This window comes from Microcaecilia unicolor, chromosome 11 (genome assembly GCF_901765095.1).
Source record: "Microcaecilia unicolor chromosome 11, aMicUni1.1, whole genome shotgun sequence".
Lineage (NCBI taxonomy): Eukaryota > Metazoa > Chordata > Amphibia > Gymnophiona > Siphonopidae > Microcaecilia > Microcaecilia unicolor.
In genome coordinates this window covers 70551054-70567166 of record NC_044041.1, presented here as the reverse complement: position 1 = coordinate 70567166, position 16113 = coordinate 70551054, and the positions used below count along the sequence as shown (strand labels likewise).

General features: G+C 48.9%; 1 protein-coding gene across 1 annotated transcript; it reads left to right on the top strand.

The window, feature by feature from the left end:
* The first annotated feature begins 1971 nt into the window (after positions 1-1971).
* LOC115479506 (neutrophil elastase-like) lies at positions 1972-10471 on the top strand. The gene is made up of 5 exons (XM_030217448.1): positions 1972-2116; positions 2540-2693; positions 8945-9086; positions 9307-9540; positions 10187-10471. Exons 1-5 carry the CDS (start codon positions 2050-2052, stop codon positions 10334-10336), a joined length of 747 nt encoding a protein of 248 aa, XP_030073308.1. The 5' UTR covers positions 1972-2049; the 3' UTR covers positions 10337-10471.
* The last annotated feature ends 5642 nt before the right edge of the window (positions 10472-16113 follow it).

Genomic DNA, 16113 nt, shown 5'->3' with positions numbered 1-16113 from the left:
GATGAGTTTTTGTTTCAGCTTAGGTGGCTAGCAGAAGGTTATAATGGGGGGGGGGGGGGTGGAGAGAAGGGCAGGAAATATTTCTTTTCGTGATTCATTCTCCAGAAATAACAAAAAGAAAGATTTTTTTTTTTCTTTTAAAGGGTGTCAGAATGAAAAGAGCTTGAGAGAGGCACTTGCATCTCTTTCTGTTACTTCAGAGGAGGAAATTCAACCCTCTTTCCCCTCCCCCCTCCCCCAAGCACACACACCCTGAATTGAACAGAGTACTTGTCTTTAGGGTCCTCTCCCCAGGGGTGGCCCGACCATTAGGCCTCCTGAGGTGGAGTCCTCAGGTGGCACTCTTTGGGGAGTGGCATCTCCCCCTTCTTTCCTCCATTCCTTTTACAATGTTTACCTGTTGTTTTGTCACATTCCAAAAGCCGACAGCAGCAGCAATTCCCATACAGTGCCCTGCCACCAGCACCCTCCTCTTCCCTTTACTGCGGCCACCTTTCTGATGTAACTTCCTGTTTCGTCAGATGCTCAGGCAGAGGTACTGTATGGGAATTGCAGGCGCTGGCTTTTGGAATGTGATGGAACGTGACAAAACAACCAGGTAAACACCACGAATGGGTTGGAGGAAGGAAGGGGACAGCATCTTAGAACTGCCTTAGGCGGCATCTTGCCTTGGGCCACTCCTGCCTCTCCCTCTCCCCCCTTTGTGGCTAGGAAGTGTGAAATATATTTTCCGAGGACAAGCAGGCGTGATATTCTCACATGCGGGTGACATCATCTTCGGAACCTGGTGTGGACACTGTGATAGTGCACTGTCACTGTAAAACTTTAAGGCAGTGTCCCCACACCACACATGTGCTGTTGCCTTCCCACCCGATGCTCGAGCACGGGACCAGCAGTTTTCTATGGAGTAGAGAGGTTGGGTTTCTAATCTTTCCTCAGTGCGTCAAACGTTTCCATTTTTGGTGCTTTCCCTTTTTCAGGACTTTTTTAAATCATATTTTTCTTTTTTTTTCACTGTTCATTTTAATCAGTTTATTGATTTTCTACAAATGTTTTCATTTTTTTTTCAGCCTTTGAGGCCTTCTTTTGGCCAGGAAGCATCAACAATTTTTGGGAACGGAACCTACTCGAGCTTCCTAGGCTATTGAGCCTTTTGGCCTGCCATTTTTTCCTCCATGTCAACGAGGGTGCCGAGTGGCTTTAAAAATGTACTCAATGCAAGAGGACCATTTCAGTACAGACCCCCGTTACTGGTGTGTTCAGTGCTTGGGTCCAGAGCACTGGAACATACAGTGTGGCCCTCTATCTGCGCATGCAAACAAAGCATACAGAGTCCAGCACAAAAAGCTTTTTGGTTCTGTATCAGCATCAAGAATGGCGGGGGATTCGGCAATAGACATGGAACTTGCATCAGCATCGACGCAACATCGACAATGTCTGACATCGGACTTGGTACCACGACCGCATAAGGACCCTACATCCTTGTTGGTGCCGTGTGCATCGAGGGACCTACAGCATAAAAAAACCTAAGAAGCATCACCATCATTCTCTCTCCAAGCACTCTGCTAGCACCTCCCATGCATCGACATCCTTGATGCACATTAAGCGTCCATGTCGCAGTGGCCGCTCTCCCTCTCTGCAACTTGTTGCTCACCGAGAATCTTTGCGGTAGAGAGCTGCATGGGAGCGGGGACAGCGGGAATCCTGCAGGGATCCCTTTCAGTTTTGTGGGGACACCATTTGTAGTCTCGGCAACCATTTTAAACTTGTGGCAACTGCAAGACGGATCAGCAGTTTTGCCTAGAAGTCAAATTTGAATTTACAACCATATTCTCTCCCCTTAACCCCCATGTACTAAGTAGAGGGGGGGGATGGGTGGATAGGGTGCCGAGGGCGGAACACCTCCTGCTGTCTTGGTACAGGCATTCAGGAAACAGACTGTTGAGCTGTGGCTATGGAGTAATGATAACTGCCCATACTGAAGGCTTTAAAAAGCAAAGTAGAGCTAGGGGTACCAGGATTGCTTTAATTGCTGGTGACTGGTGCATTATGACGCTTCTCTGGCTTCTCTCCTCTGCCCTCTGGGTGCTCAGTACAGTCTACCCCAGCCAAGGTGGTAAGTTTGCATTTCTCACATTTTCTGATTCAGCTAGGGTTCATGACAGCCTGTGCAATCCAGAATCCAGCATAAGGACAGATCCCTGGCACTGAGCCATGTCCTGTGTACAGCGTTGGGAGAGTGCAGGAAATGGAATGTCTTGAGCATCTGACCCAAAGTCTGTGGGTCAGATTTACAAAGCCAGTGAGTCAGGGTATCTATCATCATGCTCTATATTGCCTGTTCTCATGCTATGTGCAGTAAAATGCAGCTGGAGAAAGCCAATTAGGTTGTTTGGCTAGTATGAGGTCTTTTGTTTTAGCTGCTCCATAGAATTCCTTCCATGAGACAAGAAGGTATTTAACTTTTGCCCTGGCTAGGAAACATTTCTTTAAGGCTCTGATTAGAAATAATGTGAATTTATCTTTAACAACCTGCCAGGAAGTCTTCAGAGCTGGATTGTTGGAGGTAAAGAAGCTATTCCCAATTCCTGGCCCTTCATCGCTTCCCTGCAGATCCAAGGGCAGCACTTCTGTGGCGGGTCACTCATAGCTCCCAACTTCCTGATAACAGCGGCTCACTGCCTTATGGATCTGTAAGTCTCATCTCTCTACTGCTTACAAGTTTATTCCAGCATTTGGTAATACGTATCTTTTTCAGGAGCAATTGCTGTGTTCATTGCAGAGTATAAGTATACACAACTGATTCCAAAGCCATGGCTAGGGCCACCAGAAAGTGCTAAACAGGAACATTTCAAACCTCCAAAATTTCCCCTGCAGTATGCCTTTCTGACAAGGCTGGCAGCGTGAGGATTGAGCTTCCAAGTTACCCTGTTCAAGGAGGGAGATTTTAGGCCAGTTTGGGATTTAAGACACCCTCATCCTGATGCATTATGGGACTTGCAGCACTGATTTCAGTGGGTGGAATCAGGGACTACAAATCCCATACTGCTTTGGGATGCAAGTTTAAAACCAAGACTAGCCAAAAAGTCTCCCTCCTGGAACTGGGTAACTTGGCAGCTCTGTGGGGACACAATAAGCACATCCTCCTCATCTTTGCAGCTGCTCCTACCCTCCTTCCTGGTGTCCTGATTAGAAAGGAAGTGTGCATCCTGGGGAAAGAGCAACCAGGGGCACAGGGAGTTCATCCCTGTCTTGCTTCTTTGTCACTAGTACTCTCTGTACTCCAGGAAACTGAGAGGGACCTGGGAATGCAGTGATAGGAGAACAGGGGGAGGTGGACAAGAGCCTGCTGAGGAAGAGGAACCTGGGGGCTGATGATAAGAACCTAATGCCTTAGAGCCCATTAGCGCTGGACTAGCACCCAGCATTAATCTGTGCAGAATTCTCAGAGAGCTTTAGTGCAGGAAACGTGCACCAAAGATGGCTGCAAATTTCATGTAGTAAAATGGATGATAATGTGGTCATTTGCTATTCCCTCCCAATGCTCAGAGGACAGTACTCAAACAAACTGCTGGAGACCTAATGCCAGCTTGGAACTGGAGTTGGTGGTGGTGGTAGTGGTTGTGGAGGTGATGGGGGGGTGTTGAAGAGAGGATTTATTATGATTTTCTGTTTTAAATCTGCCAGTTTTGATTTGTTTCAGAAGTGGAAGGAATCCAATGAACACCTTGAGGTGCTGGTACTGAGAAATAAATGTGTGCAGATCTGAGCAAGTGAAAGCACACATTTGCACCTGTTTTCTGCGCTTAAATATAAGCCATTGAAGTGGAAATGTTTTTTTGAATAGTTTATATTTAAAGGCGCAAGATGTGTTCATCACTTCTGGGTTTGCCTGGCATGCACACAAGAGCTGTGTGCTTACTATGAAACTCTTGTGCCCATGCCCCAGGCATGTTCCTTGGGCAGAAAACTGGAGGGGGAGGGAGGAGGCAGCAGAGAGAAATAGAAGTAGTGGAGAGGAATCAAGGAGTAGAAAGGAAAGGAAAGGGACCAGGAGTCAGCCTCTGCAACTTCCTTTTTAAAAAGTCGTTAATCTATACACACATGTCACGAGGAGCTGCCAGTTACCCAGTTCCAGGCTGCAGATTTTTTGACCAATCCGGATTTTGAACTTACATCCCACAGTAGTGTTAGATTTGTAGTGCCTGATCCTGCTTATTGAAATCAGTGCTGCAAGTCCCATAACACAACAGAATTAGGTGGTCAGAAATCCAAAACTGTCCCAAAATCTACAGCCTGGAACAGGGTGACATGGCATCTCTAGTCAAGTAGGAAGTTTAGTTAGTTTGTTTGTTTATGTTTACCTTAGAGCTTCCAAGTTACTTGGTTCCAGAAGGAAGATTGTAGGTCAGAACTCAGAACTATATTTTTTGCAGCTTCATTCGGTGAATGATGGGTCCTGCAGTATTGATTTAAATGAGTAGAATCAGGGACTACAAATCCCTTACTGCATTGGAGATGTGAGTTAAATCAGGACTGGTCAAAATGTTTCCCTTCTGGTACTCGGTAACTGGCAACTCTGTTATTTTTCTGTATTCTGTCCAAATATTAAAAACAGAATAATTGTATTCTGTTCACGCTTAAGCAGGATAGAGGATAATTTCTTTAAAAAATAGATCTATCTTATATATCCTATATAATAAAACCCACCTCCAACGTTCTGAAGCTGACTGCGTGGCTCATGGCTGAGGCATTCGTGTGCTCTGCTGAGCTACTGAACGTCATGTACTTCCGGGAACGTCAGCCGCAGCACTGACCAACTGCACGAGGCCCCGCCCCTGCCGCCCTCGCCGCAATGCCACGCCCTCCCCAGGTCGCCACCAACAGGCATGCAGGCTCGGACCTTCTCTCTGTTAGCTCTGGTCCCGCCCTCATTCCCTCTTTCTGCAATGAGGGCGGGACCAGAGCTAAAACAATGAGAAGGACCGAGGCTGCACGCCTTTTAATGATGATTTCTAAAACTTTGAGCGAGTGCAACTGGAACTGGGAGGGAGGGAGGAAGGGAGGGACGATGACACTAGAACTAAAAGGGAGGGAGGGAAGGGGACCCTGAAACTTGGGGCAGGGGACAGAGGATAATCGCTGGATTGCTCGAGGGGGGGCAGCGGAGAGAGGATAATCACTAGGTGGCTGGAGGGGAGCAGGGGAGACAGGAGAATCGATGGATGGCTGAAGGGGGGGCAGGGGAGAGCATAATCGCTGGGTGGCTGAAGGGGCAGGGGACAGAGGAGAATCGCTGGGTGATTGGAGGGGGGACAGAGGAGAATCGCTGGATGGCTGGAGGGGGGCAGGGGAGACAGGAGACTTGCTGGGTGGCTGGAGGGGGGGCAGGGGAGACGACAATTGCTGGGTGGCTGCAGGGGGGGCAGGGGACAGAGGAGAATCGCTGGGTGCCTGGAGAGGGGCAGGGGACAGAGGACAGAGGACAATCACACACACTCTCTCTCTCACAGACACACTCGCACCCAGTCTCACTCTTTCTTTCTCTCTCACACACACACACTCGCACGGTGCTGCCAACCACACAGAGGGGGAGAGAGGGGCAGGGGGTCCTGAGACCAGAGGGGAGGTAAAGGCAGAGGGGGAGGGGAGGGGGCCCTGAGACCTGACAGGGGGAGAGGGGATCCTGAGACCACAGGGGAGGGGGAGGGGGTCCCCACACCACAGATGGAGGGGAGGAGGTATCTCTGTCACACATACACTCTCTATCTCACAGTCAGTGTCTTTCTCTCTCTCACTCTCACACAGTCTCTCACACTATGTCTCACACTGTATCACATTCACTCTCTATGTGTCACTGAGTCACTCTCACACACTCGGTCTCACAGAGAGTCTGTGTATCGCACACATACTCTCTCACACTCTCTCTGTCTCACACACACTCTCTCTGTCACACACAGTGTATCTGTGTGAAACACACTCTCTCTCTTACACTCACTGTGTCTCATATACGCACTCGCACAGACTCTCATTCTGAGCAGGAACCAGTGGCATAGCCAAGGGTGGGCCTGGGTTAGGGTTACCATTCGTCCGGATTTCCCTGGACATGTCCTCTTTTTGAGGGCATGTCCGGGGCGTCCGGCGGATTTTGCCTGCACCCACGTTTGTCCGGATTTCTGGACAAACGTGGGCGCGGGTGCGGGCAGGCGTGTGCATGTGGGCGGGCGATTGGCGCCGTGGGTCTGGTCTCCCGTCCCCTCCCCTTCCTTACCATGTTCCCTGGTGGTCTAGTGACGTCTTCGGGGCAGGAAAGAGCCCCCTCTTTCCTGCCCAGAGCGCTGCCTCCCCTGTCTATCATCCTCCTCGGTCTGGCTGGGGATTCAAAATGGCCGCCGAGAGTTGAACTCTCGCGAGACCGCTTCAACTCTCGGTGGCCATTTTGAATCCCCAGCCAGACCGAGGAGGATGCAGCAGGCAAGGGTAGGCAGCGCTCCGGGCAGGAAAGAGGGGGCTCTTTCCTGCCCTGAAGAGAAGATGCTACTAGACCACCAGGGCTAGATAGTAAGTGAGGGGGGGTATGTGAGAGGGGGGAGGGGACTATGTGATGGGGGGCGGGGAATAGGGGCAGAATGAGGACCCGAAGGGGGCATGGCAGGGGGCGGGGCATGAGGCGGGGCGGGGTAGGGGGCGTGACATGTGTCCTCTTTTTCAGAGGACACAAAATGGTAACCCTATCCCCTCCCCCCCTCTCACATACCCCCCCCTCACTTACTATCTAGCCCTGGTGGTCTAGTAGCATCTTCTCTTCGGGGCAGGAAAGAGCCCCCTCTTTCCTGCCCGGAGCGCTGCCTGCCCTTGCCTGCTGCATCCTCCTCGGTCTGGCTGGGGATTCAAAATGGCCACCGAGAGTTGAAGCGGCCTCGCAAGAGTTCAACTCTCAGCGGCCATTTTGAATCCCCAGCCAGACTGAGGAGGATGATAGACAGGGGAGGCAGCGCTCCGGGCAGGAAAGAGGGGGCTCTTTCCTGCCCCGAAGACGTCACTAGACCACCAGGGAACATGGTAAGGAAGGGGAGGGGACGGGAGACCAGACCCACGGCGCCGATCGCCCGCCCACACGCATGCGCCTGCCCGCACCCGCGCCCACGTTTGTTCAGAAATCCGGACAAACGTGGGTGCAGGCAAAATCCGCCAGACTCCCCGGACATGCCCTCAAAAAGAGGACATGTCCGGGAAAATCCGGACGAATGGTAACCCTAATTCAAACACACACACTCTCATTCTGACACATACACTCTCTCTCTCACAGACACACTTGCACCCAGACTCACTCTCTGAAACATACACACTCCGAGGAAAACCTTGCCAGCGCCCGTTTCATTTGTGTCAGAAACGGGCCTTATTTACTAGTCATATATAAAACAGGACATCTGGCTTCACTAAACTGCAGCCTCAGCACAAGTCTTCCTTATGTCCTGCTATATCTGGCCTGTTGTGTCCTGGAGTTCTGGTCTCTCTGACTCATTAGCTCCATCTACTGCTGGCTCTGTGGACTGCTCCAAGCAGTCTCAGTCCAGCCTCATCTCAGGACTGGTGTACACTGTGGGGATCATTTTCGAAAAAGAAAAACATCTAAAAAGTGGCATAAAGCAGCATTTGGACATTTTCTCACCAAAGTGTCCAAATCAGTACTTTCAAAACCCATTTTACAGACATTTATCTGTGCAGTTCGTCTGCAATGCAACCAAATCTCAAGGGGGCGTGGCAGGGGTATGTTAAGGGCAGGACTGTGAAATATTGTGAAATATTGCAGGAAGACCTTAGGAAACTGGAAGACTGGGCATCCAAATAGCAGATGAAATTTAATGTGGACCAATGCAAAGTGTTGCACATTGGAAAGAATAATCCAAATCATAGTTACCTAATGCTGGGGTCCACCTTAGGGGTCAGCACTCAAGAAAAAGATCTGGATGTTGTTGTAGATAATACGCTGAAATCTTCTTCTCAGTGTGCGGTGGTGGCCAAAAAAGCAAATAGGATGCTAGGAATTATTAGGAAAGAGATGGTGAATAAGACTGAAAATACTATAATGCCTTTGTATTGCTCCATGGTGCGTCCGCACCTCGAGTATTGTGTTCAGTTCTGGTCACCATATCTCAAAAAAGATATAGCGGAATTAGAAAAGGTTCAAAGAAGAGTGACCAAAATGATAAAGGGGATGGAACTCTTCAGCTTGGAAAAGAGATGGATGAGGAGAAATATGATTGAGGTCTACAAAATCCTGAGTGGTGTAGAACGAGTAGAAGTAAATAGACTTTTTTTTACTCGTTCCAAAAGTACAAAGATAAGGGAACATTCGAGGAAGTTACATGGAAATACTTTTAAAACAAATAGGAGGAAATATTTTTTCACTCAACAAATAGTTAAGCTCTGGAATTCTTTGCCAGAGGAGGTGATAACAGCGGTTATCATATCTGGGTTTAAAAAAGGTTTGGATAAATTCCTGGAGGAAAAGTCCATAGTCTGCTATTGAGACAGACATGGAAAGCAACTGTTTGCCCTGGGATTTGTAGCATGGAGTGTTGCCATGATTTGGGTTTCTGCCAGGTACTTGTGACCTGGCTTGGCCACTGTCTGGAAAACAGGATACTGGGCTAGGTGGGCCATTGGTCTGACCCAGTATGGCTACTCTTATGTTCTTATGTACAGAAGGTTCCTGCTTTATTGGTACACGATGAATTTTCCTATCTCATCAGGCACCAAGCCCTTGGACTTTTGGGCCCTGGGTGAGCTTCAGAATCCTTGCAATGATAGTTGTCACACTTGAGTGTGGGGTCCCTGTCTGTGAGAAAATAGTAGGCAGGGCCTAAGGACAGTGATTTTTACACAAACATAGCACTTGTGCTGTAAACCTAACGTGCATGATTCTCCAACCTCTCCCTAGAAATCCTTCATTTGTGACCATTGTGCTTGGGGCCCATTCGTTGTCTGCCAATGAAGCGACGAGACAGACGTTCCGGATCTCGCGGATCTTTGAGAATGGTTTTAACCCTCGGACCTTGGAGAATGACATTCTGGTGGTAAAAGTGAGTGTAAATGAATGATGAGAGGGCTGGTGGAAGTTTTGAATCTGTGCAGTGCCTGAGTTAAGCGCTGAGGGACTCTGGCCAGCAAAGTCCTATTCTAAGGCACTGAAAGAGGGTTAGAAAAGGTCTCTTAAGGGGAAACCAAAGCCCTTGTTGTCACATTACTAATCCTGACCTTTGTTTACACACTGTTGATTGCCTCTATCTTGTGCCCACACAGCTGAACCGTGCAGCTGATCTGAATGCCACTGTGCAGACAGTGAAACTTCCAAAGCAGAACCAGACGGTCCCAACAGGTACCCAATGTGTTACAGCAGGGTGGGGCCAGCTGGCCACCCAAGGCCCTTCTTCAGACCAATTGCAGGAGCTGAATGTCACGACTACTGGGAATCGTCTGTGCAGATCCACAAATATCTGTACTCGTGTTTCCATGCGCCAGGCAGGAATCTGCTTTGTAAGTGATCAATGGGTTTATTTACTGCTGTACAGGAAATGGAGTGAAGTGCTTTGGCAGAGTTTGTTTTATTATTATTATTATTATTATTTTTGGAGGCGGGGGGAGTTCTCAGTACTGGAAAAACAGGGAGAGCTGCAGTGCAAGAATGAGGTGCGTTTGCAGAGATGTATGGTGGGGGAGGGGAGTCTCAGTACTGGAATAGCAAAGGGTGCTGCAATGTCTTGTGGGGTTGCCATTACTGGAACAGCAAGGGGTGCTGCAGGGCAGGAGTGAGGTTCACTGGCAGAGCTGTGTGTGAGAAAGTTTCTCAGTACTGGAATAGCAAAAGGTCCTGCAGTGTAGAAGTGAAGTGCATGAGCAGAACTCTGTGGGGGGTCTCATTGTTGGAATAGCAAAGGGTCCTGCAGTGCTGGGGTTACCAGTACTGGAACAGCAGGGGGTGCTGCAAGGCAGGATTGGGGTACATCGCTAGAGATATGTCCGTGGGAGGGAACGTTTCGTGGTAGGGTGTACCTATGTGCAACAGTGTCTTTCTGTTAAGAGCTCTTAGCACAAAGGAAGAGTGGGAGAAGGTGGATGCATTGGCATCTAAGAATTAATTTCCCTTTGTTCTGTTGACTCAGTTGTTCTCTTTTTCTTTCAGGGCGATTCTGGTGGACCATTGGTTTGTAATGACATCCTTCATGGCCTGTCTTCCTTCATCATTCGCTCCTGTGGCAGTGGGGTTGCCCCAGATTTCTTTGCCCGGGTTGCACTTTTTCGTAGCTTTATTGACAGTGCCCTTGCAAATTAAGAGAGGCAGGGCCGCCAAGAGACTGAACCGGGCCTGAGGCAGAGCCACCGCCTCTCCGTTGCTGTTGCACCCCCACGGATTACTGTCACCCCCCCCCCCCCCCCCCCACACACACACACAATCCAATTACCTTCGCTGGCGGGGATCCCGAGGCCCCCCCAGCAGAAAACGTGTTCCTCCAGCGCTGCTCTTCCGCCGATTGCCTGCCCCTGCAGCTGCTTTTCCTCTCAGGCGCATGCGCACTTGAGAGGAAAAGCAGCCGTTCAGCAGGGCAGAAAAGCAACGCTGGAGGTGCTCCTTCCAGTCCTCCCCAGCCTCTAAGGGGGGCCTGGCCGTGATGGTGGAGTTTTCTCTCTCCTGCTCCTGTCGGGACGCGATCACTCGTATCCCATCAGGAGCAGGAAAGAGAAAGAGACCCCCCCTTGGAGGCCAGGGGAATTTTGTCCCCCCTGCCCCACCTCTCAGCAGCTATGAAGAGAGGAAGAGGTTGAGTCCTTTGATGCAGTGATGCAAACCTAAGAGTATAGGATGGAAAAACAGGAGCAGACCAGTCCCAAGCCAGAGACAGAAGCCTAGGTCTCCCATCTCCCGGAAGGTGTACATAAAGACTCTTTCTTGGGATGCTGGTTAGGGCTAACATTGTTACCTTCTCTCATGCATCAGTAAGTGTATGTCAGGAGGAGAGAAAGGCACGCAGTTTCTCACCCTTGCCACAGTCTCTGATCTGATCTTGCTGATAGTTATGAAAGGTAAGGAAGGGTATCCTAAATGAGTTTCAGAATAGATGAATACCTAAGATCCATGCTTATCTTCTAATGGGTATGGGCCCAATCCTGCATGTCACCTGCAGAATGTACTCTGGATTTACTGGAAAAACAAAGAGAAGAAAGGTTTTTGTGTCGTATAATGCTCTTTAATGCTTTTACTGTACAGATGTGACCAAGTTCCCTCAAATAAAAATCTGGAAAGATCCAGCTCCTTAGTGTGTCAAGTTTTTGATCAGCTTTATGCTTTCTGGGTGGTGTTGTAATAGGTCACTGATCTTTCAACCTTTCTAGAATTCAGGGAGGCATATTCTATAAACAGCACCTAAATATGAGCATTGTTTATAGAATACCCCCAGGCATATTTTTGTCAGTGCTGATTTTTTAGCCATGATAAATAGAATCTAGCCCATAATCCATAAGTGTCAATGTTCAGCCACTGACCACATGTATAAATTATGGGGCTCATTTTCGAAAGAGAGAAATATCTTAAAAATGGCATAAAATGGTATTTGTTCTCCGAAAAAGTCCAAATCGTGATTTTCAGAACTTTTTTTTCTCTGCAGTACATCCAAATCACAAGGGGGCATGTTGAGGGTGAGATCTGGGCGTTCCCAAAACATGGACATTTTTCTGCCATAATGAAACAAAGCAAAAATGCCCAGGGCTAAAAGTTAGACATTTTGGTCTAGTCCTGTTTCAATCACGCCTAAGTCACAAGAAGCTGCCCTAAATGACCAGATGACCACTAGAGGAAGTAAGGCATGACCCTGCCCCAGTGGTCTCTGACCCCCCTCTCACCCACCCACTCCTAAAGATGTGAAAGAAACAGTACATACCGGCCTCTATGACAGCTTCAGATGTTATGGCTAGTCTTATTCGAGCAGCAAGAAGGTCCCTGTAACTGCCTAATGGTCAATGCAGTGCATTGTAGTGAAGGGGACCCAGGCCCATATCCCACTCTAACTATGAGCCCTCCAAAATCCACCAAACACCCGCTGTATTTACATATAGGGAACACCGGCAGCCATAAAGGCTATTGTAGTGGTGTACAGTTGGGTACCTGTAGGTTTTTCCCATACAATATAATGGAGTAACAGTGAGATGTGTACTTGTGACCTTTTATATGAAGTTCACCAGTGCTCCCTAGGGTGCCCCACTGCTCTGCTGGGATGGCTGGGTGGCCAGTCTACTAAGAATGCTGTCTACTCCTACATCCCAATGATTTCTTTTTGTGCATTTTTCCCTTGGACCTTTTATTTTTTTGAAAACAGTCCTAAAAGAGAGATGCACTGAGCAGAAAAACATCTAGGAAATGGCCATTTTTGAAACAAAAAGTTGGACGTTTTTCTGGTTTGAAAATGGCTATACTTGCTAATGGATTTTTGGTTGTTTTTCACAAAACGGCCAAAATCGGATTTAGACGTCATATCGAAAACGCCCCTCCACATGTTTCGCTGGTATAAGTTGAGCGACAGCAAAAATTAAATCTTTATGTGTAGTGGGGCAGTACTTGATACTTAAAGATATTGGGGTCGATATTGAACATGATTTAACCAGCCAGATATGGCTCCTGACCAGTTAAATTGTCTGTTTGGGGCTAACCAGTCTTTTTCAGTGGAAATTAATCAGTTAGCACTGGTGAAAATAACTGGTTAGCGCCGAACTGAAAACTGGCTATTTTGGGAGTGTTCCGGGGCAGAGTCAGCATTTAGCCAGTTAAGACCCAGATGCACAAAACCTAACGAGCCAGCAGCGTGGTTTTTATACCAGTTCTAGCTGGTTTAGCGAGCAAAGAAGTAAAACAGGACATGCACAAAAGGGTTCTCTGAGCTCTTTTCCTATCATGGTAGCAGCTAATGAAAACAGAATGCAAAGTTATTATAATGAGCTAATTACTATACAAATGTGCATGCAAGGCGATGCACAGCCATTTTCTGTCCCAATGCACAGAAACAGTCCCTAGCTTTACTGTGGAAAAGTTAACGGGAGGTCTGGAGCTGTTGGTCCTGACAGCTCCAGACCTCCGGTTAAATTTGAGTGAGTTCCACACAACAAAATATCAGGGCAGAGGGACTGCTTTTAACCAGAACACAAAAAAGTGGGACAAAAATCCAGCCTGAAAGGCTGTAGGGAGCTGGTGATTCCCTGCAATGGGAGGAAAGGATCCTGCTTCAGCTGTCCAGGGCCAGGCAGAGAGGAGGGAGAGCTGCAGGAGTTTTTCTGCTACTGTTGCCCTGTCCTGCTCCCTGGCAAGGAAGTGGGAGTGGCAGAGGAGAGAAGAAAAGAGAACCCCGGAGTCAACGAGCAACCTGGCGGAGAGACTATTTGGCTATGAAATACGCACAGGAGAGAGGGGTGTTGTAAAAGGGCTGTCTGCAGCTCTGCACTTCTCAACCCACCCTCCCCCAAGCCCAGGCCCAAGTGACTGAAAGAATATTGTTTCAAAAGGCATCTAACTTTTCTTTATGATCCTTTGGGCATGTATATAAATTCAAGTTCTGAGACTTCAGCTCCCCATCTCCAAATCCCCATTCCCTCACTAGAGTTCAACATAGCTCTGTGAATGCATTTGTAGTGCATGTATGTTAGTAGCCAGCCAATGGGAGTGATCCATCCATGGTATGGCATGCCATAGTAAGGTGCCACAGGATTGTAAAGCTAAGTTGTAAGCGGTGACTTGAAATACATATTAATAGCTTTGCATTTTCAGATGAAAGGCACATGAAAGGCATGTGTGAGCCTGAGGGCTAGATATGATGCAGACTTGTTTACTGCTGTATTGCTTGTTTACTATTGCATTAATGCAGGCTCCTGGCTTGTTTAAAAAAAAAAAAAAGCTACGCCGTCTGTAGCACGCGCAGAGCAGCCAACTGGCTTCCCCCATATCGCATGGGGTCGCAAAAACAACGAGCATCTCATTTGTATGCAATTCTCTTTGGGAATCCATCTGTATTTCCAAATAGTAGACTACTAGTTAAAAAAGGCCCATTTCTCAAAAAAATGAAACGGGCGCTAGCAAGGCTATCTTGTAATGGTGATTATGTTTTTAAGGCTCTCGTCAAAGCGATTTCTCCTCTCTCCCCTGCCCTCCCCTCCATGTCCAGCGATTCTTCCTTCCCCTCCCATCCCCTCCATGTCCCGCAATTCTGACCTCCACTCCATGTGCAGTGATTCTCCTCTGCCCTGACATCCCCTCCGTGCCCCACGATTCTGGCCTCCCCTCCATTTTCAGGGATCCTCCTCTGCCCTGCCGTCCCCTCAGTGTCCCGCGATTCTGACCTCCCCTCCATGTCCAGCGATTCTCTTCTGCCCTGCCCTCCCCTCCATGTCCAGCGATTCTCCTCTGCCCTGCCCTCCCATCCATATCCTGTGATTCTCTCCTCTCCTCCCATCCCATCCGTGTCCCGTGATTCTCCCATCGTCTCCCATCCCCTCCATGTCCAGCGATTCTCCTCTGCCCTGCCCTCCCATCCGTGTCCCACAATTCTGTCCTCCCCTCCATATCCAGCAATTCTCCTGTGTTCTGCCCTGCCCTCCCATCTATATCCCGCGATTCTGTCCTCCCCTCCATGTCCAGTGATTGTCCTGTGCCCTACCCTCCCATCTGTGTCCCATGATTCTGCCCTCCCCTCCATGTCCAGCGATTCTTTTCTGCCCTGCCCTCCACTCTGTGTCCCGTGATTCTGCCCTCCCCTCCATGTCGAGCGATTCTCCTGTGCCCTTCCCTCCCCTCCACGTCCAGCGATTCTCCTCTGCCCTGCCCTCCCATCCATGTCCCGTGATTCTCTCCTCTCCTCCCATCCCATCCATGTCCCGCGATTCTCCCGTTGTCTCCCATCCCCTCCATGTCCAACGATTCTCCTCTGCCCTGCCCTCCCATCCATGTCCTGTGATTCTCTCTCCTCCCATCCCATCCATGTCCATCAATTCTCCTCTGACCTGCCCTCCCCTCTCCTCGATGTCCTGCGATTCTGTCCTCCCCTCCATGTCCAGCGATTGCCCTGTGCCCTGCCCTGCCCTCCCATCTGTGTCCCGTGATTCTGTCCTCCCCTCCATGTCCAGTGATTGTCCTGTGCCCTGCCCTCCAATCCATGGCCCGCGATTCTGCCCTCCCCAGCGATTCTCTTCTGCCGTGCCCTCCCATGCTCCTAATTGCTTCAGTTGCAGACACACAGACAACAACTGCTTTCTTATTTGTGCAGTTTGTCGTTCGAAGTCTGGTACAACTCTGAGATTGGTTCCATTCCATTGGATATTAGGCATAGCCCTCACTTTAGCAAAAATATCCAATACTTGAGTGTGTCGGAGCAATTTCAGACTGAAAGGCCTCACACGTGCCTCATGCTCTGATCGACATGGTATCCGATCAGTGCATTCCACTTCAAAAGGATAGCGGAAGGTAATCTGCAACAATTTTGGTAAGAACTCCTCAATAAAAGCCACTGGATGGACTCCCCCTCTGACAGCCCTAAAATCCGGATGTTATTACGACAGCTTCGATTATTCAGATCCATCATTTCCTTACATAGTGATGCCAGGGCCTTATGATCTGTCCGCCAGTGGCCATCCTAAAGCGCTGAGACCCGCACCTCTACCTCAGTAACTTGCTCTGCACTTACAGTGAGTTGTATCGCCATATTCAACATCCTGCCAGCCCTGCCCTCCCATTCGTTCGTAACATCCTGACGTCAGCTCGCCTCCAGCGTTCCCTTCCTTTTCACTGTTCCACCCTCCTCTGACGTCATTTTGTCTTTACATGAGGGCGGGACAGTGAGAGGGAAGGGAACGCTGGAGGCTTGCTGATGTCAGGATGTTACGAACCCAGTCAGCCAGCCAGCCAGCCGTAGAACGTTGATGGTACAAATTATTAGATGGACTTTTCCTCCAGGAAAATACATTAATTTTCAATATTTAACTAACCGTGTTCCATATTTACCATAACCCCAACATCATGTATCTACACATGTAAAGATATGTACAGCAAAGAGGCAATAGATTTACTATTCCCAG